Genomic DNA, 24,697 nt, shown 5'->3' with positions numbered 1-24,697 from the left:
CCTGTTCCTTTGCATTACCCTTTCTCTTTGTGGAACTCAAAATAAGGATAGTTTAAATTCATCCCAAAGAAGGGGGAAGGACGGGAAGAGTAAGAAAAAATAGTGGCTAGTTAGACATGTTACTTTTCCTCAAGTTGGATGCAATGACTATTGCCTTTTAACAGTTTGTGAACGTCGGACAAGTGTTTAATGTGACTTACTGGAGTCTTAGTCTTGTCTGTATGTTCATCTTAGATGCATTGTTTAAAGTATCGGTTGGTATCGTATTGGACGATACGTATCGGTATCGGTCGGTATCGTATTGGTCTGTACCAATACGATCCATATCCTTTTTCTAAAAAATAGTATATCTCGATTGGTATCGTATTGTATCGTCTGATACCGGCCCAATACGATATGATACAAATCGATACGTACTTTAAAGGGTTCTATGAGAGTATCAATATGACTTGATACAGACCGATACGGTCGATACCAACTGTCACATGTCGATACGGCCATTAAAGGCACATGTGACTATTAGACTAAGATTTTGTTCTTGAGATTAGAGATTGAAGGAGATTTCACAAAAAAAGATAGGTTTAAGAAAAACTTGATCTTTGTGTTTAAATCATGGTTTTTAATCCTATTTTTTGCTATACATTGATAGATTTAGGTAAATCTTAGTTGATGCATCAGACTTGATCATTTACAAGGATTTGTACGCAAATCGATGAAAGTATCTTGTCGCATTATAAGTTGTTCTCCATTTTAGCATTTACGCATGATATATATTATATATTGTTTTTTGCTCCAAAAATGTATTTCCATGTGTATCTTAACCATTTCCTGCGTATCTGTAGAGTGTGATATGTATCTTTGATACGATACAGTACGATACATCTCCTAAAATCACCCTTCTGATAAAATACCCGATACTGATACTTTAAACCTTGGTTGTGGGTACCTTTTCATGCCATTGAATGCGCTGTGTTGAATTGATATCCTTTGATGTCCTTTTGATCTTTTCTGTGCAACAAATGGAACAGCTATTAACTGTTTGCTTATTGTAAGTCTTGCTACTAGAACATCACCTTTTGCCTATGGGGTGCCAGACTTCATTATAATTGCCACTGGAAATATTATTTATCAATGTCCCAACATTATAGTGGCACTATATATTCTGCATACTAATGTTGGGTTGAATGCAACTATATATTTGCTTTTTTGTTTGTTAAGGGGGGTTGACATGGCTTGCCCTTACTGCTTATTATTTTACTGTTAACATGTGTGGTAATTCTTTAGTGGTCTCGTTCAAGGGTGAAATTTTACAGTGTTCTTGTTCAAGTTTGGAAATGATCAACTTAAAGAAAAAAAAAATAGAAATAATGATCACTTTGAACAAGTATTCCTTTGCCAACTTAAATCCTTAGGTCTGGGTAGCTCTTTCTTCCCCACTTGCCATGTGGGGTGCACTTGTCCAACTGAGAAGATTGTTAAATTCTTAGACAAGAAAAAAGATGTAGCCAATTTAGAAGTCCTTAGCTTTGATTGAATCATTATGAAGTATAAACTCATTTTTGTTTTCATGTGAAGGATTACAATGCTGTAGTTGTAGCCCCATTTGCATGAGCATTGTCATCTATGAAGTTGCTTGCAGTGTGGACATGCCTACACGTTTTTACAAAGAGGCCTATGACATGTTTTCTACAAAGAGGCCTATGACATGTTTTCACCTGCTTTTAACTCTACAGGAGGAATTACGTCCATTCTTCTCATTGCCAAAGGTTATGGATGGCCTTTTTAGCCTTGCAAAGATGCTGTTTGACATTGATATAGAACCAGCTGATGGCCTAGCTCCTGTAATGTTCTCTGCAACTGTATTATATTTCATTGTTTCTTTTTGGGCCTTATCATCAAGTTCCTCATCTTTTAATAATGTATGTTCTAAAATTCTCCAGGTATGGAACAATGAAGTCAGATTTTATCGTGTCAAAGATTCTTCAGGCAGTCCAATTGCATACTTCTATTTTGATCCGTATTCTCGACCAAATGAAAAACAGAGCGGTGCATGGATGGAGAGTATTGTTGGTCGAAGTCGTGCACTTTCACATGATGGCACCTCTGTTAGGTTGCCTATTGCCCACATGGTTTGCAATCAAACTCCTCCAGTTGGAGACAAGCCAAGTCTCATGACCTTCCGTGAGGTATAATTTTGTTTTTTAGCTGGTAATACTTGTCTGGCTTATATATTCTTGAAAAACCTAATGACCCTGGTATCTCCCACGATACATGCTTTATTCAAATCATTCTGTAGTTAGGGCTATTTTATTTCTTATGCAATTTTTTTTTGAATGAAATTCAATCAAATACCAGATTCTCCATTATTATGATGAGCATATGTACCTCTGCTTAATCTTGACGCGGAGGTGTCTAGGATTAGATTATATGTTTTAATAAACTGAATGCTTGTATTTAACATGACTCCGACCTTGTTGAGAAGACCTGCAAATGCACAAATGCTGCTGCAGATTGAATGCAATTGTAATTTTTGTGCCACAATATTCAGGTTAAGACTGTCTTCCATGAATTTGGTCATGCACTTCAGCATATGCTTACCAAGCAAGATGAGGGTCTAATTTCTGGTTCGCGTGGGATAGAATGTGACGCTGTTGAATTGCCTTCTCAGTTTATGGAAAATTGGAGTTATCAAAGGTAATGTTGATTAAAAAAAAAACCCATCTCCTTGCTATATTTCCTTGTTTCTGCCTTGTGCTGGCTTTCTGGACTCCCATGTTAGACAAATTTATGAATTTAAACACTTGACACGTGTTGGTGTCCTTGTTTCATATTTTTAGAGCATGATTTGAGCGTTCATCTTTGAATATAATCTCTTAACACAACTTATTCCGAGTAGTCTATTACTGTGCAAGATTGTATATGATAAAGAACCATATATTTAAATTATCAGAAACGTTCTATTGATGTTTCAAATTCCAAATGTAGAGGGTTGAATGAGAAAGTGCCTAAGTAAGCATTCAATTCCATCTGTTCAGTTTGCTGAGTGTTTTCTACAACTTTAGGGGAAGCATAAAGTTCTGTTTATCTGGAACTTCTGTGTCCAAATGGTTTGGGCCTTCCAAAACCTTGATGACAGTTTTGATTACTTTTATGTGAAACCATTCAGCTGCTACCTTAATATTTTCATTTTGTTCCTTGATGGTTGCTTGTACTCCATTTTTGTCAATAAACTATATCTTTGTGCTGCAATCGATAGATTTCGATTTAATATTGAATTGCTTCCTGATCTTGCTGATTAGTTGTAACATAGTACATTTAAGTATTTCACAATTCACACTGACTAATGAGTAATTATCATTTTTTTTTCTCACGTTGATGTTTTAGGGGTACTTTGATGAGCATTGCCAAACACTATGAAACTGGTGAGAGTCTCCCGGAAGAAGTATATTTGAAGCTTCTTGCAGCTAGGACTTTCCGTGCAGGTTCACTTAGCCTTCGTCAGGTTGGTATATCGATTTACATGATGTATACTCACTTCTTTTGTTTGTTCTTTTGCTTTTCTATATAGGCAATTCTATTTTTGGTTAACTTTTGCATTTCATGTGGTGTTATGCTTTTCTAGATTTAATGTTATGTTATTTCGGTTTTGACCTAAACAACATATAATTGCCATTGGTCTTGGTCTACTTATTCTTCAGATACAATATGCAACTTTGGATTTGGAGCTGCATACAAAGTATGTTCCTGGTGGTTCAGAATCCATCTATGATGTTGTTCAAAGAGTGTGTAAAAGGACTCAAGTGGTTCCATTTCTGCCCGAGGACAGGTTCCTTTGGACTTTCACCCATATTTTTTCAGGTTTGCAATTTTGGAATTCCTTGTTAATGTTTGTGGTGCTTTTTCTGTATGGATTTATTTACGCTATTTTTTTTTGTGCACGTAAGGTGAATATGCAGCTGAATACTACGGTTACAAGGTAGCTTTTGTTTCTCTTCTAATTGGTTTTGGAGTATCTTTTGAAGTTTATACTTTCTTGTGACTGCTTATGAGCCTTATCAATGTCTTTTAAAAGCTTCTTTTTTTTGTTATAATGTTATTGACCATTAAAAAAAAAGGGCGTACCCAGTGCACGAGGCTCCCACCACTGTGGGGTCTGGAGTGGGTCATAATGTACACAGCATTACCCCTGCTTCACGGAGAGGCTGTTTCCCAACTTGACCCCGTGACCACTAGGTCACAATGGAGCAACCTTACCGTTGCACCGAGGTCCACTCTCTAATGTTATTTACCGTTAAGTGTTGTAATAAATGTGATCATCACAAAAAATCTTTGGTATCATGACTTTGGCTCTGAGATGCTAGGTGCAACTTCTTAAGCATTATACCATTATTTGGTGGATGTAGCTGGTTAGCCTTATGACTTCAGTAATGTTTCAATGTTGAACTTCATACTTAAATATGCTAAAAGTACTCTTGTATGGATATATAGTTGTGCCGATAACTGTGAGTACAGATTCTTACTTGCCTTTTCAAAAATAAAATAAAAGGAGTATTGGATATTGAGCGCAAACACTTTAGGACCGACTCCAAACTCACCCCTCCCAGGACCCCGCATAGGTGGGATCAGCACTGGGTAATAGCCCTTTTTTATTATTGGATATAAAAGTACAGATTATAGTACGAGAGTGGATAGGACATGAGAAAGGAATGAAGTAGAAGAATGGGCAACAGGGAAAGTATGAGAAATAAGACAAAAAATAATGTTGTACTACTCTATAAACAATTAACATAAATCCTACAATCGAACTTAATCAACACATTCCTTAGAATAAGGACTTCCTGAATTTGCCTAATGACCAGAAATCTGTATAAATAAGTAAACAAATTTTAGATTCTAGATTTCTCTCCTTATATTCTGCTTGAGAACCAGTATAGTTGTTCAGAAAACTACCTGTAGAACTTATGGGATGTCCAGCAATGGGCCACCAGAAGCATAGCAGAGACCAAATGTGGCTCATGAAGAAGCCCATGTTAGATATCTTTAGGCCCATGCTCAGACCCAAAATCCCATCAAGTTGTAATTTAGTTCCACATGGGTTTCCTGAAGGACCAAAAATCTATTAGATATGATGTATCAAGATGATAGTAGCTACTGGACTTATTCATCTAGCACAGCTTGTTCTATTGTATTCCATAAGCTGTGTTTGGTTGCTTTCCTGGGAAGATGTCTAGGAACGGTAAGATGAAGAGAAAAATGAGAGGAGGGTTTCTGGAACAACGTTGTTTGGCCTTTTCCATATTGAAACGCTCCAGCTTCTTTTCTACCCAAAGTTTACTTGCACTTCTATTTCTGTAGATTTCCATGCCAAGGATCTTTTTCAACACCAAGATCCTTCAATCAAATTCAGCATTAAACAAAGACTTTAAAGAGATTATATCATGCTTATTCTTGGCAGCAATGAGCATGTCATCAACATAAAGCATCCACAAAATAATAGAATTATCACTTGACACTTTATAATACACACAACAATCATACTCACTTCTTGAGTAGCCGATGCACACCATATAGAGTCAAAGCGCTTGTACCACTACTTAGGAGATTGCTTAAGACCATAAAGTGACCTCATAAGTAGGCAAACATGATCTTCCTTTCCCTGCACCTTGAAACCTTCAGGCTGTTCAAAAGATACTAAATTTTTATTTAGTTTGAGAGCGTCTCTCACATCTACTAATGTTCTTACTATCCCATCAAACATCCTGATTTTAATAGTACCTATTCCAATGGTCTTGCATACTGCATCATTCCCCATTAGAACAGACCCACCACTGTATGAAAATCAAACCAATCCTTGGATGGACACATATGATACGAACAACAAAAATCTAAAATACAAGAACAGAGAATTGATTCTTACCTAATGATATAGAGTACATCTCCATCATCTCCTTCCGAGCTATTAGCCACGTTGGCTTCCTCAGATGCCTTATCTACAACTTTCTTCTTCAAGTCCTCCTTCCTCTTTAAACAATCTCTCTTCAATGGCCTTCCTTCTTACAATAGTAATAAGACAACTTTGTTTTTGGTCCTTTTAATTTCGATCAACCTTTATTCACAAATCCCTTCTGATTGATATTCCCCTTTCTTGCTCTTTGACCTTTTCAAAGAAACCTTATGCTTGAGATTTAACACTGCTGACTCTCTTCCTTGTTTCATTGGACATAAAGGAAGCTGCAACTTCATCCATCTGAATTATCAGGTGATCATACGATACTAGAAGCAACGATAGCAACCATAGGGCCTTATCTTCATCCTCAATTATTATAACCTTCAGGCTTGTAAGATGGCTTATGATTTGATTGAACGTATTGAGATATTCTAATAGATCAGACTTCTTCCATTTGTAGAGAATACAATTGTTTTTTCACGAACAATTTGTTCGTCAAGGACTTCATCATGTAGATACTTTTGAGTTTCGCCCATACCTCCGGGCTCCGGTGTAGATTCAAGATTCAACACATATTCTAGGGCATCATCTGATAGATTCAGACAGATGACGCATTCTGCCTTCTCCTCCATCTCGTCCCAGTCTTTAACACTCAGTTTCTCCAGTTTCTTCGACCAAACAAAGTCTTCGCCAAAGGCCAAACCCTGTTGTATCAGAAGATCCTTCGTCCTTTGCCGCCAGAGGGTGAAGTTGCTCTGATACCAGTTTGTAGAAAACGAAACCTATTACGATTTAGGTAACGAATGGAAATCACAGACAAATAATCACACAACGAAAAAGGATTTACGTGGTTTGGCAAGATCGCCTTTGTCAATGGTGAGATGAGACATGCTTCACTATCAATGCAGAATAGGTTACAACCGCTCGTCCTCACACCTCTCAGATTACAGAGAATTGCCTTCTCCACAACAAAGTTACAAAGAAACATTATATAGGTACGGCCCACAAACGCAAACGCAAACGACTGAATACAAGACATCGTATCCCCAACAGATATTACTTCCAGCTTTCTTTGCTGTCAGTTATGTGGCCTACCTTGCTTGGGGCCCGGCTATCTGCTTGACCAGTTGGACAGGTTGGGACCATATGATCTAAAATTTGTAACATTATTTCGAACTCTCAAACAGAGTGGAATGCTATTTATTGTCACATTTTTATTTGACATCATATTTTTATTTATTTGGCATTGATGGAGGAGCTGACTAAAGTCCTCCTTTCCAACCAAAAGAAAAATATTTACTGATTAGCTTAAGTTGCAATTTTCCATTTTCCTTCTAAATTTATTTTTTAATGCTGCAGTGGGCAGAGGTGCTATCAGCTGATGCTTTCTCAGCATTTGAGGAGGCCGGATTGGATAACAACAAGGTATGGCTGCAAAACTGATTTGACGAATATGTTTCTGTCTCACTCTGATGACTTCTCATTCAATCCAATGGAGCTCCTTGTGTTAGAATGCCTTTGTTTTCCATTTGTTTATTAGTTCCCCTTGAACCCCCCCCCCCTCACACACAAAAAAAATCCCTCTTCACTTGCTTTATTCAATGAAAAATAGGAGTCAAGGCTCTTTGCGAAAAGAGATGGAAGAAACATTAGACTGAAAGTGGGAAACTCTTGGGCCACAGAACAATGAACAATTTAAAACCCCTTCTTACTGAAATCTTTTGCCTCTGTTGCAGTAAGATTGTGTTTGTTGAAATTCAAGGTGCAATAGACTCCAATACAATGAGACACACCTTAAACACTTGTTTACTGCTGAGTTCCCCTCATTCAATGGCATTCACTTAATAGGCCTTCTCCCCTCCCCCTCTGTATTTGAAAAACCCATAAACCACGTTCTAGCAAAAGATTCTGAAGCTTAGACCTATTGCTCTTGGGGCCACTTCCTGCAATATTGATGATGGTGCCTCCACCTGCCTTTGGCTTGACCATTGGCACCCTATGGGTGTTCTACTTCACTCAATAGGTGTAAGAGCTATACACATTTCGGGATTTAGTAAGCAGTCTATGGTTGCTGATATCATTCGTCATGATGATTGCCCCCTCCTACTTCCTCACCCATGTTATCTATCATCTGGAATGCCTTGCCTTCCATTCCTAGAAGGCCTAGTGGTAGGGGAGCTATTGTGGTTTGCTATGTTTCTTCTTCGGGCTTATTCTGCTCCAAATCGGCTTGGGACCTCATCAAAGCTCATGACACACTGTCTTCCTAGCACAAGCTAGTTTGGCTCAAGAGTCGCATGCCCCCTTCACAGCTTCACTATTTAGCGGGCCATCTCCAACTACCTCCCAATGCAATCCTTTCTCATTCATCATCGCATTCCAGTCTCCCCATAATGCTGTCCCTGTTGGAATGCTCTGGAAGATGTGAACCACCTCTTCTTTGTTTGCCCCTTCTCCTCTTCACTTTTGGAAAGGGCTCCTAGCCCAATGCTGGCTAAGAAGATGTTGGGTTCTTTCATTCGCGAGCGAATGGATTGGGGTGGATATGTTCTTTGCCAGTACGTCAATCTTTGACATAGTGGGTAAGCTCGCCTTTATGTGCCACCATTAGCCATATTTGTAATGTAGTACTGATTTAAAGGACTAAAATAGTACCAAGAAGTCAAGAACCCTTAATTGTGGAATTTTGTTAGACTCCTCGGCCCTTCTGTCCCTTGGCACAAATTAGTTTGGTTCAAAGACCACATCCCCCGTCACTTCTTCAATGTCTAGAGAACCCTTAACCTTTGTCTCCCCACCCAATCATTCCTTCTCCACTGCTACATTCCTGTATCATCCTCTTGAAGTCATAGAACCAATCAGGTATGCTGTATTGTGACAACAAGGCTGCCATTAGCATCGCTCATAACCCTGTCTTGCATGATCGTACCAAGCATGTTGAAGTTGACCGACATTTCATTAAGGAGAAGATTGAAGCTGGCCTCATCTGTGCTCCCTTTGTGAAGTCTGCTGACCAGTTAGCCGATGTGTTCACTAAAGGGTTGAGTAGCAAAGTTTTCTGTCCTGTTATAGTCGAGTTGGGCATGTGTGACATATATGCACCCACTTGAGGGTGAGTGTTAGTTGTATGGGACAGAATACTGTGGGGGTATTCTGGTCCTTTTTCCTTTTTATTTTTATTTTGCTTTGTATTGAGTTGGTTATGAGGGACAAAATTGTCCATGTAATTTGTCTTCTAATATTATAAATACATTGCTTGGGATCAGCCTTTGATCATCCAAGCCTTATTCCCTAATTCAGATATGTTAATGCTTGGATTCCATTCGGCCTCGTAGTAGGCGTCCCTTGTCCTTCGCAAGGGAGTGGTTATGGTTGGATATGACTTTCTCTGGTAAGTCCATTTGTGACATTGACGGCAAGCTTTTGTTTGGGGCTGCTATCTCTCATATTTGGATGGAGCAGAATTTTCAAAGATAGACCTCCAACTCCCATTCCTTAGACTTGATTTGGAAAGCGATCTTCTTTGATGTTAGCTCTAGGCTTCTTATGCTCCCCCATGGCTCTCTCCCTAACTCCCCAAGGAATAGGCATATTGTTGTCTCCTGAGGCCTAGATATTTCTATTTTGCGGTCTCCTCGCCAGGCTTCTTAGGCCTGTGGCTTATATAGCTCTCCCCCTCCCCCTCCCCTCTTTGGGGCTTTTGGTAATGAATTTGTTATTCACCAAAAGAAAAAACCAAAGTACCAAGAACAGGATCGAATTACAGAGAATAGATGTCTAGATTTAGGAGAAATCAAATTAAACTAAATAAGATGGATGGATGGGGCTGAAACTCAAATCGAGTTCAGTAAACATGTTGGAGAATAGTTGCTGAAAATTAGAAATTGATCCAATGGCTGGATCAGAAGATATGGGAGAATCTTAGTAGCAATAGGGTAGGGATAAAACAGTAATTTGGACAATCAAAATAAAGATCATGGAACAGAATTATATTGGATTAATTCTGATCACAAGGTATAATTGTCTGCCAAAACAGATATATACTAACAGAGAAATCGATTCAGTGAATGACTCAGGCTCTCTTTGGTATCATTTTTATTTTTGATTTTTGCCTATTTAACAAAAATCATTAATGGAAACCATTTTTTATCAAAAACTAAAAATTGTTGGGTAAACATTAGATATAATAGAGTATAGAATGAGAAGTGGTTTGGTTGTGTAGAATAGTTTTTTGAAAAAATGGTCCCAATTTATCAAATCTCATATATAGTGTAAGTGGCTTCAACCATCTTCCTTCCTGGGAATGGATCCCACCTGGAATCATGATTTGGAATAAGCATCGATCGGTCACAGCCTTCAGGTGATTCTTCCTAATTCCAATTGGAATTGGATAAGAACGGACAGGTGCAAGGGAACCTGTTTGTGCTCTCTCACGCTGAACAAACACTTTCCTAGCAGCCTCTTTGATTGGTCCGGACAGTATACCAGTTGCACCAAACCCATTACTCGAAACACTACTCAAATCGGCCTCATTTGCAATGTGGTTGCAGCTCCAGTGGCTTGAACCAATAGTCATGGCTGAGTCATCTCCAACCTCACCCTTGATCACTTTGCCTGGTCCTTGCTCTCCAATTAATCCTTTTGATGATCCTAAGTCAGTCTTGATTGGCTTTGAAAATTGAGAAAAGTTCACAACTCTTCCAATCTCACTCAAGTTAGGGTCTTGCGGGGTTGGAGGAGGAACTTGCAATCTTGGAGGAGGCATTGGATTTTCAGACAAACTAGGATCATTTGATTGTTTGAAAGTGGGTTTCTGTGATTTAAGTGCTCTGCTAGTGACGAATGCATTGTTCTCCTCAGCAACACTAAATTTAACATATTTATCAGTGAAGAGGAAGTGGGGTTGCTATTGGAGAAAAGCAGGTCCATCTGCTTGGTGGGGTTGGAGGTTGAGCTCAGTTCCGAACTTGGACTGGGGGAGTTGCAGGGAAGGGAGGGGCAGGAATGCAGGGGTAAGGGGAGGGTGGATGAGGGCGGGGGTGGGGTGGAGGGGGGGGGAAGGTGTGATGGGTTAGGTTGCAGCAGGGTGTAGGGCGGGTGGGGTCACATGAAGAAGAAGATGGGGGTGGAGTTGCAGGAAAAATATGAAGGGGAAGTGGCAGATGGGGTTGCAGGAGGAGGAGGAAGAGCAGGAGCTGGAGGAGGGTCGACACTTCTAATTAAACGAGGAAATGATGCTCCTACCCTTCGATTTTGAGACTTATGAGCACGTGCTCATTAAAGTCCCCGCATAAATGACCAAAACACATAAATGGGTCAGGACCTATTTGTGGTTTTTGTGTTTTTTTTTTTCAAATTTTTTTTTAAAAAATATGAACAAGCTCCATAAATTATACCAAATGCAACCAACAACGTTTTTGTGAGCAAAAATTTAAAAAAAAAAAAATGATACCATAGAGGCCCTCAGTAAAACAGTAGAACATAGGAACAAGGGCAATTTAAAGATTTCACTGAATATACAGATCAGCAGGTACAGATGCTGATCTATACCAAGTTTGAATGGAGTTCCTCTTTAAGGCTGAGGAACAAGTAGGTCAAATTTTGGATGAACTCTGAACTACTGGACTGCTCAATCTCAAAAAAAGTGTAACGTATAAATTCTGGATAGAACAAAAGTTGCAGAAAATTTACAGAACTTGAACCTACTTGTTAATGGCAGAATTTAGAAGATAGGGTCAACAAATCCAATATAGGAGTAGCAGCACAAGAACCTGAGCACTAGAAAAATCCACCTGGGCTTCTCACCGCAAAATGTTGATTGGAATCTCTCCAATCCTAGAGCTTCTCACTCTTCACTGAGTCTCTCTGCATGCATACTTTCTCAGCAGCGAAAGAAAAGGTTCAAGCCAAAATCTAATTAATCAAAATTCGTGTACATGGCTGTAGCCACTTACAAACTTATATAAAAGACTCAAAATCAGGCTCGGACACTAAAAAGGAAAGGCCTAACCCAATCCTTAACTAATAAGGTAACATAAACTGACTAGGAAACTAAAATAATGAAAGAAACTGACTCAAAACAGGACTCTTAACTAAAGTAATCAAGTAAATTTCGTTTTCTTACTTTCTACCCTTATTTTAGCCCCACTAAAGTGGTCCATTACAAACAAAACCCATGGGATCCAAGGCCCATCACCTACATAACCCTACCCAAGGTTTATTTCCTTATTTCCTTATTTCCAAATAAAATAAGCCTTTAGGTGACTTATCTGCATCAATTTGGATGGGAGCGAAATCTCAAAAAATGGTCCTCCAGCTCCAGATCTTTCCAGCAAATATGGGACTCTATCGCTTTTGATGTCAGAAGCAAGTTAATTATGGTCTATCCTTGGTGTGTTGATTCCCCAAGGAACAGGCTATTTGTTGTGTCCTAGGACCTGCCCCTCTCCTTGTTGCAACCCTCTATCCTTGGTGTGTTGATTCCCCAAGAAACAGGCTAATTGTTGTGTCCTAGGACCTGCCCCTCTCCTTGTTGCAACCCTCTATCCCCTCTCCTTGAAGGGTGGATTTTTCTTTCCTTTGTATTGTCAGTTCTGTATTGTTTTCATCTTCCCCTTTATAGGGGCTCCTGTCGCTTTCTCCTTATGCTAATAAATTTTTTATTCACCCAAAAAAAAGAAGGCGACAGCATCACCTTGAATATGCCTACTCTTTTGCATCTGAAACTGCACACATGACCTGTTCTAGGCTTCTCCTAAGCTTTGTGATGCCAGATGGAGTTTGCTGTGTATTGAATGGCCATCACAAATGAAATTTAGTATGGTCTTCTGTAGTAACCCAAGGGCCTGTTGATCAGAGTAATGTATTAGGCCGATCAGGGGTCAAACAAATATGAATGCTGCAAAAATACCCTCAAATACTTATCTGTTGTTAACAATAGTCAAATTCTGATTAGTAAGATTCTCTGAATTGGATTTAATCAACTGTAATGAGAGGAATCTAGCTGTTTGATAGCCAGAGTGGACGTCATTTCAATGAAGATGGAATTTGTCCTCAAGGCAGCTAGTCATGCAATTTTAACTAACATAGATCACTATAGCCTTTTTGGCTCACATTCTGTGTCAAAACGAAAGCAACCTATGGCCAATGTTGGATGGATTATTCTCCATACTGTACAGATTTGTGGTCCTCACAGACAATCCATCAAGTTGAGGGTACTGGAGCTTTCATTAGTTATCCAGTGGTTATATTACCTTAAAAAATATCTACTTTCATTTATCACCATATATATGAAGTTTGTTTTTTTTCAACTCTTGAATCTGGCCCTAAATCCAAGAATCTAGTGTTCTTAGATGCTCTACAGTTAGGCCTGATTTTAGAAATCATATAATGGTTAACAGTGAGGGTTGACCTGTATCTTGCTATTTTTTTTCTTATCAGATGGGTGCTCTGCTTAAACAAGTTAGCAGTCTATCCTTTACCATTACGAATATTTGTAGATTTTCATTTTCTATGTGGAAGGTTGGTCGCCACAAACTTGGTTCTTGCCAATTCTTCTCGCTTCCACTGTCCAAGTATTTTGTGTATGACTTCTCAAATCTCAAGTAGGGATGAGGTTCCACCAATTGTCCCCAACATCAAATTGTGAATGCCGTCAAACTCTTCAGAAATTAAAGCCTAGTTGATACAGGTCATTCAAAGCAACATAACCATGTAGGTTTAAGGATGTTTCTTTTCTCATCAAATATTTGTCTACTCTCTCTCTCTCTGGAAGGTAATAATTGCCAAGGCATTTTTCGTTTAGCTCCCTCCCCCTAATTAGTTGAGCAAGTACTCCATTCCATTTCCTTCAATCCCAAATAAATGTGCCAAACTGTGACCACCAGTTCTCTCCGATACAAATGGCTGTTTTTCTTCTTGTAAGCACTTAAACATATATTGCCAATATGAACCCATTCTTTTTAAAGTAACCCATTACCAGCTCCTTTTTCATTGACCTAATCTAAGCAAACACTTGAACCCAGGAGGATCATCCTTACTGTAGATTTTGCTTTCTGCTCCCATACCTCAATCTTCAACATCTCTGGATGATATTCTGATTTCTTTGAATGTTATTTTAATTTCAGTGTCAAACACAAAGGCAAGACTCATTATGGAGTTGGTGGAAACACAGTGACAACTTTAGATGCTGCATGAATGAATACAAGCATAACTTTGCACAACCTCACGCAGTTTTACTTGGGTTTATTAATGAGCTCGTCATTGTTTCATCATGCATCGAAGTTACATGGGAGGAAATATTGTTTCCAAAGTATCCATAATTAATCCCTCAATGAAATAGTGGAACTGTTTGATCAATCTGTGGCAACTTGGAAATCTCAATGATCATTATTAAATTACTCGACATATGTTTGTTCTTCCAACAGGCTGTCAAGGAAACTGGTCATAAGTTCCAAGAAACCATTCTCGCCCATGGAGGTGGAAAACCACTACTTGAGGTTAGATTCAATAAACTGCATGTGTTCTGTTGGAAGTTCTGTTATTTGCTTAGAGGAAAAGCTTTGTGATTGGCCCAGTAGAGTTTGTGGCTTGAGCATAGTGTTGTCACCTTGCTGGGTTAGCTTTTTGCATCTTATTAGTTCTGTTGCTTTCTATCCTTAATTTTCTGGTTTTATGTCACCTCCAGGTTTTTATGGAATTCCGAGGGCGTGAACCTTCCCCAGAAGCACTTCTCAGGCACAGTGGCCTGCTACCAGCCACAGCCTCAGCTTGAGTACTTCACTGTGTTAATACACATTTGTTGGGAGACATCCCCATGTTGCAGGGGAGGTTCTTGGTCTTCCCCAAAGTATGCTCTGTTCTAGCCATCCTGAGTCTTAGATTTTCTTTGCCTGGTTATGACTATTTGTATGCCCTTTGATTGAAGATTGTTTTTGTATTCATTCAAAAAAAATAAATAAATTGTGTACTGGATGTACTAGATGATTAGAAGTTAGACGTATGGTTAAATGCAGGCAATTGTGGACAGTCTTTTATCATATCTTTGGAGCCATACAAAAAAATGCATTTTAAAGGCGTTTTAACTATGGTGTGGGGAGGTTCTGGGTGACAAGTTAAACAATCAAAACCATGACTTCAGATCTTGATTTTGTAGAAAGATTAAACCAACAAGTTTTTATTTTTTTTTTTGTAAAGAATGTTCTTAGTGGTGTGTGTATCAGGTCCAATTCATGGCACTGAAAAGATGTGTGCATACTTCTACGGTAAAATGTTGGAACTCTTCTGATGTAGGAACATTTATATAATGTAAATTTCGCAACCTCAACAGGAACTATACAGTGGACTTTTTGAAATTAAGACTACATTTGGTATGCATTATTGGAATGCATTCTGAGAAATTGTTTTTAGCATCTCAGAATGCATTATCAACCTAGAATGCATACCATGCCAAACACAGCCTTAGTCAATTATCTAATTAATCTAAGAGGATTGGAGTAATGGTAGTATTTTAGCTGTGTCTATTGAACTTAGGAAATGGTTGAGGGGTCCCAAAATGGGATTCTGTATAGCAAGTCTTTCAAGTCTCAGCTTGAGCAAATGATCAGTGTCTATCCATCTTTACTTATTTGGATTTATAATTAACTTAAAAATTCTGTCATTGCTGGCAGCCTTGCCTTAAAATCTCTTGGTCATTAATGAAAGGTTGGTAAAATGGACACATTCAATCTTGGATTAAGATATCGGGATCGGATTGGCGGTACGTATCATTGGTATTCGTCGGGGCTGATACCGACTTTTTTTTTTTGGATAAAAGATACCGATGACAGCGTGAAACCAGATTTTTGGTACAAAAACCTCAGTGTACAATAGTTTAAAAAAAAAAAAAAGAAAAGGAAACCATATTAGAATCTTGGGGGTACAATTGTCTAGTCTACGCCGATACGATCGTCAAATTAGATGATAATATCACTGACTTATTACTGTTGGATGGGAATAAAAATTTATCGATGGAAATTGAGATCAGTCTCAGTCGATTCCAATTCGAGTCGGTGGATCCGATTTCCGATTCTTGAAACCACGCGGAAAAAAAAAATCCAATAGTGCGTTCGTCAGTTATCACTATCCTATTTCTCTCTGGTTCTCTTTCTCTTCAGAAGTAAGAAGTCGCAAGCTAAGGGTCATATGAGCAAAGGCCGTGGGTGGGTTTGGAGATGGCTTTCTTGGCTAGCTTTCCACTCTCCAACAATAATCTTTACCCTCTAAGTTTCAACTCAGAATTCGAATTTGCCACGAGCCATGGGAAAATGCCATCTACCTTCTCCGTCTCTCATTTTCCACACAACAAAGCAGGGTCTCGAACCCCAAGAAGACAGCGCGGCTTCAACCCTGGTACCATTCTCTCCAATTCCAGGGCCAGTAAGTTCTATCTCTCCTCATATCACATTCAACCCATCCAAATTTGCCTTCCCCCACCCCCCCCCCTCTTTTGGTTATCTAAAAAGATCAAAGTTTGTGGTTACTGGGTGATTGTTTGGTTGTTCTTGAGTGTCTTGCTCATTGTTATCCCGCAAAACTATGTCCTCAGATCCTCCTGCTAGCAGCGTAGGAACCACACAAGTGGTTGAAGAAGCTGAAGTTGAAGTTACAGAAGGATATACCATTACTCAGTTTTGTGATAAGATGATTGATGTGTTCATGAATGAGAAACCTCGACCAAAGGACTGGAGGAAGCTGTTAATGTTCCGGGAGGAATGGAATACGTACAAGGAGAGCTTCTATAATCGGTGTCAAGCAAGGGCTGATACCGAAAATGATCCTGCTATGAAGCAAAAACTAATCTCATTAGTGAGAAAGGTGAAGAAAGTATGTACTTGTTTCTCATGCATTATTTATTGTTTATTATTATATTGTTAAAGATCGAATATTTCTTCGGTCCTTTCCTCTGTTTGGATTTCGATTTGCAATACTTGTCCTGTTATTGTTTCATTTAGTTCTTCTAGTAAAAAATGATTGAAAATTGCAGATTGATGATGAGATGGAAAGGCACACTGAACTTCTCAAAGAGGTACAGCAAAGCCCAACAGACATTAATGCAGTTATAGCAAGACGGCGTAACGATTTCACTGGGGAATTCTTCCGTCACCTCACTCTAATTTCTGAGACCTATGACAGCCTGGATGACCGGGATGGTAATTGACTAAGAACTTTGTGCTGTTAACATGAGCATTTGAATTAATCATGATGGACAACTATGCCTTGCTACAGTTCACTGGTACTTTTGGGTGTAGGGTAATGTTAGGGCTTTTATTTTATAAAATGGTTCTTTTACTTGATATTACCAGACTTAAGGGATATGGCGGCAGTACTAATCTTGATCATTGACTACACTAACTAGATTATTGAGTTACCTGAGGGATAAAATTCTCTAGCGGTTGATTTACAGTGATATAACTCATAGTGCTTGAGGATACTATTGACAAAAAAAACAGATGTTTGTCTTGCTGGAAGATACCAAGTCAAAAAAATGAGTATGTTTACCCTTGGAGGTGGATGTATACTTACTCTAATAGTAAGTTTGATTTTACGAATAAAGCTGTACTTGGTTCTGCAGTGTCTAATGTAGTCAGATTCACGAGTTGATACAATTCAGTTGTCCAGTTCCCTTTAGAAACAATCAATGAAGCACCGACATAATGTGCCAATAGTAGTTTCCACCTAACTCTAATCAATCACTTATAGTTATCAAGGCGATGCCTTGGCGACGCCTAGGCGTCCGAGCTCCTTGGTCACCTTGGACGCCTTGGTCCACCCTGTTGGTGTCACCTTGGCTTTCAATCCTCTCCTCCGCCTTGCCGCCTTGATAACTATGCAATCACTAACTTATCTTTATCTTGTGGGACTGGAGGCCTTCTAGAAAGATTTAAAAGTTGTTTAAATTCCACCCTTGAAGGCACTCTTTTGCTTCCATTGAACCTTTTACCCTAAATTTCTCAATACCTCTATAATTTTTCTGATACAAATTTGGTTGAGGTGTGATGACTCTTTTTGCTACATGGATTCACATGAATAGAGAGTGACCTAGAGAATCCACTGGGCCCATTTTGGACTGCCACCGCAGCTCAGCTGCCAAGATTCAGAATCATTTAGAGACAGCATCTGAAGCCTGTTCTGGATCAAAAAGGGAAACCTGGTTATTTTTAAATACTGAAAACAGAAAGAAATCTCCCAGCTCTGACACTTTGAGCCGTAGCCGAGTCACTTGGTGGCAAGGCATTTTTCAAATTCCATAACTTATTTTGTCGTCTGTGCTGCCTCTTCCACTTGTTTATTTATTATTATTTTTTTTTATGTAGAATGTGCAGCATATTTCACATTACAAGTTGGATAACTATGTGCTGTTGTATCTCACCTACTTCAGATATCACTGGCTTTTGTGAGCAGATATAGCAAGACTTGGAGCCAAATGCCTGTCAGCAGTCTCTGCATATGATAACACTGTGGAGAACATGGAGTCATTAGATGCTGCTCAGGCAAAGTTTGATGATATCCTGAACTCTCCTTCGCTTGATGTGGCTTGTGAAAAGATCAAAAGCATGGCTAAGGCCAAAGAGCTTGATTCTTCGTTGATCCTACTGATAAACAGTGCTTGGGCTTCAGCAAAAGAATCCCTGACGATGAAGAATGAGGTATGGATGACTAAGCTTTACCTCCTATAAATATTCTGTCTGATTGTCAAGTTTGTTCCTTTGCATAGACAGCACAACTGCTGCTATAAGCATTGCTAAATATGGTTGACAACCAAGTGGAACCTGGGCAACATTAACCACCAGGCTAAAATTTTCTGTGGGTGCCCTAGTGACCAAGCTTGGTTGCATGGCCACTTCATATGAGTCACCTGGTGGATGATTTGGCACATTCTAACTGTTGAATTGTCAGGCAATCGTTGGGATCTACCACATATTAAGTTCCAGATTTTACTTCAATGGCACAGTCCATCTTCTACTGGACTTCTTTCTTGTATATCAACCATCGTACCTTTTCCCAAAATGTTGACTTCTCTATCATTTTTGAGTGATCCAATCTACCTCAGCTCATCAGTTGAGGAAGAAGAGAGTCAGGGGTATGACGGTTTCAATTAATCATATTTTTAGTTCTTACCTCTAAATAGGGAAGGGAGTGGAGTTTCCATGATGGCTGGCCTCAAAGAGGGACCAGACTCCCCCTGAGAATAGGCCAGTCCTCAAACAAAGCATGGGTGCCTCCTGTTCTTCGTGGGTTCTATTAAAATTTTAGTGATTTGATCCCCTTGAGTCATTTTGGAATCGGGATTCATTTTCTTTACTGACCAAAGACTTGCCGAAGGGTATCTCGAAGTGTAAGCAAGGGTTTTCTGAGAAAACTGATCCTGTTTTTGGCCAATGGTGAAATGAGTTTAGGTTGAAACTCGTGGAGGGAGGGAGACATGAGTAACACGTCCACAAAATTTGAGCACTAATATTAGTTGCACCTGTGGTAGATACAGGGTCCATAAAAATATGCAATTAAGCTTGGCTAATTCAGCTACCCATTGAACTGGTGCTATGCAATTGTTCTTCTCGGAGCAATTTGTAAGAGTTAAAATCTTATGACGAAGCCAATTTTCTGTCATAGGTAATGTTCTGAAGCCCAGTCCATCCACCGATTTATTGAGGTCATATGGGAGGTCATGGTCAACCATGATTCAGCCACTGGGTTGGATAGCTTCAAGCTTAAAACAGTAATAACTATTTTACTAATTGATATTTACGCTGTAGTTTCCTCGGTGGTCATGGAGAAAGCCTTCTCTATGTGGCCCATCTTTTTTTTTTTTTTTTTTTGCCATGTGCCATGAAATATTCAGGACCAATCATGCAAGTGATGCAAGGGACTACAAGAGGTTTCGTAGACATACATGGGAGAGTATATGGTTGAACTTGAGTCTGAATTTGACATTTAGGCTACCCATACCTGCCCCTGTCTATCCAACAGTCTGAATTGGCACATCATCATGTTATACAAAATGTGTCCTATCAGTAGATAATCCATTGTGCAATAGTAAGAATGTTTTTGTTAACTCGTAGTTTGAGGTTAGGCATTCATGTTCATTGTCCCAGTTCACAGGTCAATGAGTGTTTAAACTGTCCACTTCACCAGTTTAACTGCTCAGACCAAGTGAATCTTTAATGAGTGAAAGGATTTGGAGTGAAACCAGGCTAAGGTTTGACCCACCTTTTTAGAGCTGGTCTGGTCTCAAAACTTTGGTCATAGGTCTCATAGGAGAACCCTAATTGAGTTCCATGCTCCAAAATGTGCACCACAGCACATTTCTAGACTATCAGCACATCTCCCTCATGGTTATCCTATAGCTTGATTTTTCATGAGAAGAAATGGTTGGTCAGATGGAGTTGGCATTATGACAGAAAAGAAAAGCAACTGTTGACTGAAATCAGCATGTCACATAAAATAAAGAAGAAAGATAGAAATCGGCATATTTACAACTCTCAAACTAATAAAGACCAATTGGAAACCTGAAGATAATTGTCCTTCCTAGTGTAATGTAGTAGAATGATGTAATTATATGTCCACACCCACATAAAGGCTAAAGCAACTGAGTTACTGAAAACACTCATCATGCCCACTTGTTGTAATGGTCAAACCTGCAAGAGTACCTATTAGTCTCAAAGAGCCTCTTCAGTGTACTAAAACCTTTGTCAAGGATGGTTTAAGTACTCTGGTTATGTTCTCTACATTTTCATTGGCCTTATAGCTGTTGCAGAAGTTAGAATCAGCATTTAGAAATTGCAAGATGCTGAGGTCAGTGTTGTAGTGGGATTATCTGGGAAATAGCTCTTACTTAAATCCTAAATGCTTTTGGTTGAGATTGGGCTTCCTAATTTATTGATCTACCTGGGTGTTTTCATTGTCATGCATGCACATATATGCACCATTGCTAGATATTTTTGCGTTCCTTGTTTTTCCTCAGTTTTTTACTTCTCCATAAAATGAAAATTATAAACTTATTTGCAGGTCAAAGATATAATGTATCAACTATACAAAGCTACAAAAAGCAGCCTGAGGAGCATCGCACCAAAGGAGATAAAGCTACTCAAGCATCTACTGAACATCATAGATCCTGAGGAGCGATTCTCAGCATTGGCGTCTGCTTTTTCTCCTGGAGATGAACATGAAGTCAAGGATCCCAATGCCCTATATACGTAAGGACCCATGATGTTCTTTCTGAAACTTCTTTGATATCATGGCTATAATTTGACTGCTTATATTCAGAAGGAGATGGCCTTGAATTTTATCTGCTGACGGGAATATACATTTATCTTTTTTTTTTTAATCAAAGAGTATTCTAGAGTTACTTAATTTTTAATGATTGAAATTCTAGGTTTTCCTTCTTTATTAACATTTCTCTTTAACGATTTAAAGTACCCATACATATCCCATAACTTTGTTCAAAACGTACCGATTTTTCAACCTGTGGTATCAGAAGTATTCAGTTGTATTAGTTCTGACAATACATCATATGAATGTTTCAATTCAATATATAAATTTTAAAAAGTAGTCACTTTCTTTGTGTGTGTGTGTGTGTGCTGTTATATTCCTTGGTTAAATATATATTTACCAATTGTTTTGGTTTGGGTTGGACTGTTATATTCCTTGGTTAAATATAAATTTACCAACTGTATGCATTGGTCTTTATCGAAGTGGTTATAATCACTGTGATCATTTGGATGTTAGTATCTTGTTAAGATTCATTCCGGCTTGTAAAATCCATTTTATTGATAGCTAAATCATGTCTTTACTTATTATTCATACCATACATCTTGTCAAATATGCTTGAACATAATAAAACTTGTATGCGGAAAAATAATTGAGGTATTCATAACATTTGCATATGTTTCCTAGCCCATTCCCCCCCCCCCTCTTCTTATTCCTGCTCATTGCTTTTGGGACAGTACTCCCAAGGAACTGCACAAGTGGATCACAATCATGCTTGACGCATATCATCTGAACAAAGAAGAGACCGACATCAGGGAAGTCAAGCAGATGACCCAGCCAGTGGTTATTCAAAGGCTTTTTATCCTTAAGGAAACAATTGAAGAGGAATACTTGAAGCGAAGGACTGACACGGAAGAAGACCCTGAATCGAAAGAGTAGTGAGGTGCAGCTCTTAATCTTCTTTCCCAGGTAAATTTGGTATCGGAATAATCTTATCTGCTCTGTTTGGCTGCAAGGGAACTTAAAGGGTAGGGAAGTGAAATTTTCAAACCTAAAAAGGAAATTTATGTAATCATTACCCGGCATGATTATGTCACTAACGCCAAATCATTCCACATTTGATTATTAAAACTTTTCTTTGCATCCAAATTCCTTGGGGCTCCTTTTGGTTGCAAGGGATATTAAAGGGAAGGGAAGTGAACCTTGAAAGGAAACTTTGATAACTATTGTCCAACATAATTGTATAACCTACTTAAATTTCATACTCAACGTCAACCCAACCTTGAGTCCGCTGTGCCTGCCTATCTGATAAAAAAATGCATCTAAAAAGCATCATTACTAAATATGGTAAGAAATTTAAGTAGTTTATACAATCATGTTGGATAAGGATTACAAAAATTTCTTTTTTAGGTTCACTTCCCTTCCCTTTAATTTCCCTTGCAGCCTGTCAGGAGGGTAGGTTCTAAATGTTTGTTGTTGTCTTTTGTAGAGGTGCAGCTGTCATCTTTCTTACGCAACTTTTGCTCTCCCACTTCAATCTGCAGCTTGTCTGTCAAGGAGAGAAGAAAATCGTTAGGGTGATGAAGCGTGTCTTCTTACAAGGCAAAGGAACTTGAATTGCACATTGTGGAAGTCAAGAGTCCATCATTTCTGCAATTTTACTATGTGAAGATCAACAGTGCTATTAACCTCATTGTTTCACATTCGATGTTTATATGATAGAGCTTCAATCACCATATCAGAGTGGCAATTGGAAGTTCCAATGGAAGTTTTTTATGACATGAAAAAGAAGGGGACAAGATTAGAGCACAACTACATAGATTTCTGTTAGTCTGAGGTTCATGATGGTCGTCTTGACTGGTGTGCAGAACTGGAAGGTGAAGAAGGTTCATTGGATGCAAGTGACTCATGCGTCGCTTTACCTAATAAGTTATAGGACTGAAGGCAAATGCCACACAGAATTGGGGAATGTTTAGTGACTATTAAATGCCAAGATATATATTCCCTTGAAGTTGAATCACTTCATTTTCTTCATCAGTTGCAATTAAATTCTCAGCATGCAGTTTTGGACCTCTACCCCTTCTTTATTTGGGGATTAACTACTTTAGTCTTGCTTTTATTGTGAACCTGAATTTGCTTATATTTTATGGTCCTTTCTCATTGTTAGAGTACTATAAGAAAACTATAAGCAAATACCCTCATTGACTCTTATATTGAATGATTTTGTGGAGTTTTGGTTTTCCCTTGAAAGAGTTGAAGTGGAATGCTAGCACAGTGATAGGCTCTGCCAATCATCCCAAAGCAATATGATAAGGTACCTCAAGCTAGATACTTGACTCCATCACAGAGATTATTTGATCTGTAAATTAACACCAAAAATATGATTTTTAACCTCCTGATTGTAACTTCTGTTAGAGTTGTTCTAGCATAATTGATGGGAGGATGACGATATCATCCTTCTTGTCTGTGAAAACAACACATGACATACATGATATGGAAAAGTCAAAAGTTGACATATGACAGTTTTCTCAAACTTTTGGAAAAAATTGGTTCCCACATGACCAGGATCCTCTGCAGTACCGTTGGGTGTGCGGTGCACAACTTGGGCCACGCGGCACACAACAGCAGAGGCCATGTGCATCTTGCGGCACAATAGAGGCCATGTGGCACACGACATGTGCCATGTGGTCTCTGCTGTGTCGTAAGATGTGCACCGCATTTCTGGCGGTACTGTAGAGGATTTTTATCCCGCAGTAGGAACCTTTCTTACACTCCCATTTTAAATATTGGATTTGGCTCCTCTCCATTGTGGGACGGTGTCCAACGTACATCTGACGGTTTGAGAATGTCAACCCTGATAAGATTGAAATTGGAATCGGGCATCTAGTGTGGACGTGTAACAAAAATTCTTACAACGAATAGGGATTTAAAAATTGGTTCAGCTGATTCGAGCTGTTGCAGGTCAGAAATTGCCTGAGGTTGGACTGATTCCAATTGAATCGGTAGAATTGGGGACTTAGGGGCCGATTCTGGTGTTGTGCATCTCTCTCCAGATTAGGATTTTTTGTAATCGATATTGATCTCGATCAATACTGATCTGATATTGAACCGAGTTCGCCCATATTCAGGATTGGACAGATTTACCTCTCTTTGAATTATTTATTTATTTATTATCCTTGGTCCATCGATAGAGATCGATACGAATACTGAATCGGCGATCCAGCCGATCTGGAGAGTGATGCACGGTCTACATACATGGAACGTGTTCCCCAAGGCGTCCACAACAACCTTCTTCTTTTCTGCTACGTCCACGTATCGGTGTGACAAGCAGGTTCCGTTGTAATTCATGAGAATCGAATCGAGCTGCGAACTTGTAGCGCAAGTAGCCTCCATAGCTCCGTAGATTTTGTCAGTTTGAACTTTGACCCTGAACTCATTGGACATTATATATTTTCTTCTTTTGTTTTACTTATTTAGACTTAACACCCAAGAAAAGATAAACTC

The 24,697-nt window shown here is 38.9% G+C and overlaps 2 protein-coding genes and 1 long non-coding RNA gene across 4 annotated transcripts in view; 2 read left to right on the top strand and 1 right to left on the bottom strand.

Moving 5' to 3' along the window:
• LOC122660194 (organellar oligopeptidase A, chloroplastic/mitochondrial-like) overlaps positions 1-24,129 on the top strand; it is a 38,675-nt gene extending 14,546 nt beyond the window's left edge. Inside the window, exons 9-18 of the mRNA XM_043855403.1 lie at positions 1,734-1,841; positions 1,941-2,186; positions 2,549-2,694; positions 3,385-3,502; positions 3,699-3,858; positions 3,945-3,976; positions 7,307-7,372; positions 14,374-14,445; positions 14,634-14,841; positions 24,116-24,129. Of these exons, the coding sequence (XP_043711338.1) occupies positions 1,734-1,841; positions 1,941-2,186; positions 2,549-2,694; positions 3,385-3,502; positions 3,699-3,858; positions 3,945-3,976; positions 7,307-7,372; positions 14,374-14,445; positions 14,634-14,720 (1,035 nt within the window). The 3' untranslated portion in view covers positions 14,721-14,841; positions 24,116-24,129. The remainder of the gene's footprint in view (positions 1-1,733; positions 1,842-1,940; positions 2,187-2,548; positions 2,695-3,384; positions 3,503-3,698; positions 3,859-3,944; positions 3,977-7,306; positions 7,373-14,373; positions 14,446-14,633; positions 14,842-24,115) is intronic.
• LOC122660196 lies at positions 217-10,146 on the bottom strand. Its single transcript, XR_006332643.1, has 3 exons — positions 10,020-10,146; positions 5,325-5,334; positions 217-229 (listed from the first exon to the last, which is right to left on the bottom strand). It is a non-coding gene; the product is annotated as an uncharacterized LOC122660196 (long non-coding RNA).
• Positions 16,063-22,883, top strand: LOC122660195 (uncharacterized protein At4g37920). 2 transcript variants are annotated; one of them, XM_043855404.1, is made up of 7 exons: positions 16,063-16,363; positions 16,533-16,810; positions 16,971-17,136; positions 18,386-18,633; positions 20,993-21,180; positions 21,931-22,162; positions 22,691-22,883. In XM_043855404.1, the coding sequence occupies exons 1-6, from the start codon at positions 16,159-16,161 to the stop codon at positions 22,130-22,132; spliced, it is 1,287 nt and encodes a 428-aa protein (XP_043711339.1). In that variant the 5' UTR covers positions 16,063-16,158; the 3' UTR covers positions 22,133-22,162; positions 22,691-22,883. The 2 variants fall into 2 exon arrangements, with proteins under 2 accessions (XP_043711339.1, XP_043711340.1); XM_043855405.1 differs by having other exon boundaries at positions 16,064-16,363; positions 18,389-18,633.
• Positions 24,130-24,697: the final 568 nt, after the last annotated feature.

This window comes from Telopea speciosissima, chromosome 4 (assembly GCF_018873765.1).
Source record: "Telopea speciosissima isolate NSW1024214 ecotype Mountain lineage chromosome 4, Tspe_v1, whole genome shotgun sequence".
Classification (NCBI taxonomy): Eukaryota; Viridiplantae; Streptophyta; class Magnoliopsida; order Proteales; family Proteaceae; genus Telopea; species Telopea speciosissima.
This window is presented reverse-complemented; position numbering and strand designations above follow the sequence as displayed.

What these genes read in the sequence shown, in the direction of transcription:
- LOC122660195 (XM_043855404.1), top strand. Translation starts at nt 16,159, where the DNA reads ATGGCTTTCTTGGCTAGCTTTCCACTCTCCAACAATAATCTTTACCCT. An exon ending in CCCTGACGATGAAGAATGAG is followed by an intron (nt 18,634 to 20,992) that starts GTATGGATGACT and finishes ACTTATTTGCAG; the next exon opens with GTCAAAGATATAATGTATCA. An exon ending in GATCCCAATGCCCTATATAC is followed by an intron (nt 21,181 to 21,930) that starts GTAAGGACCCAT and finishes CTTTTGGGACAG; the next exon opens with TACTCCCAAGGAACTGCACA.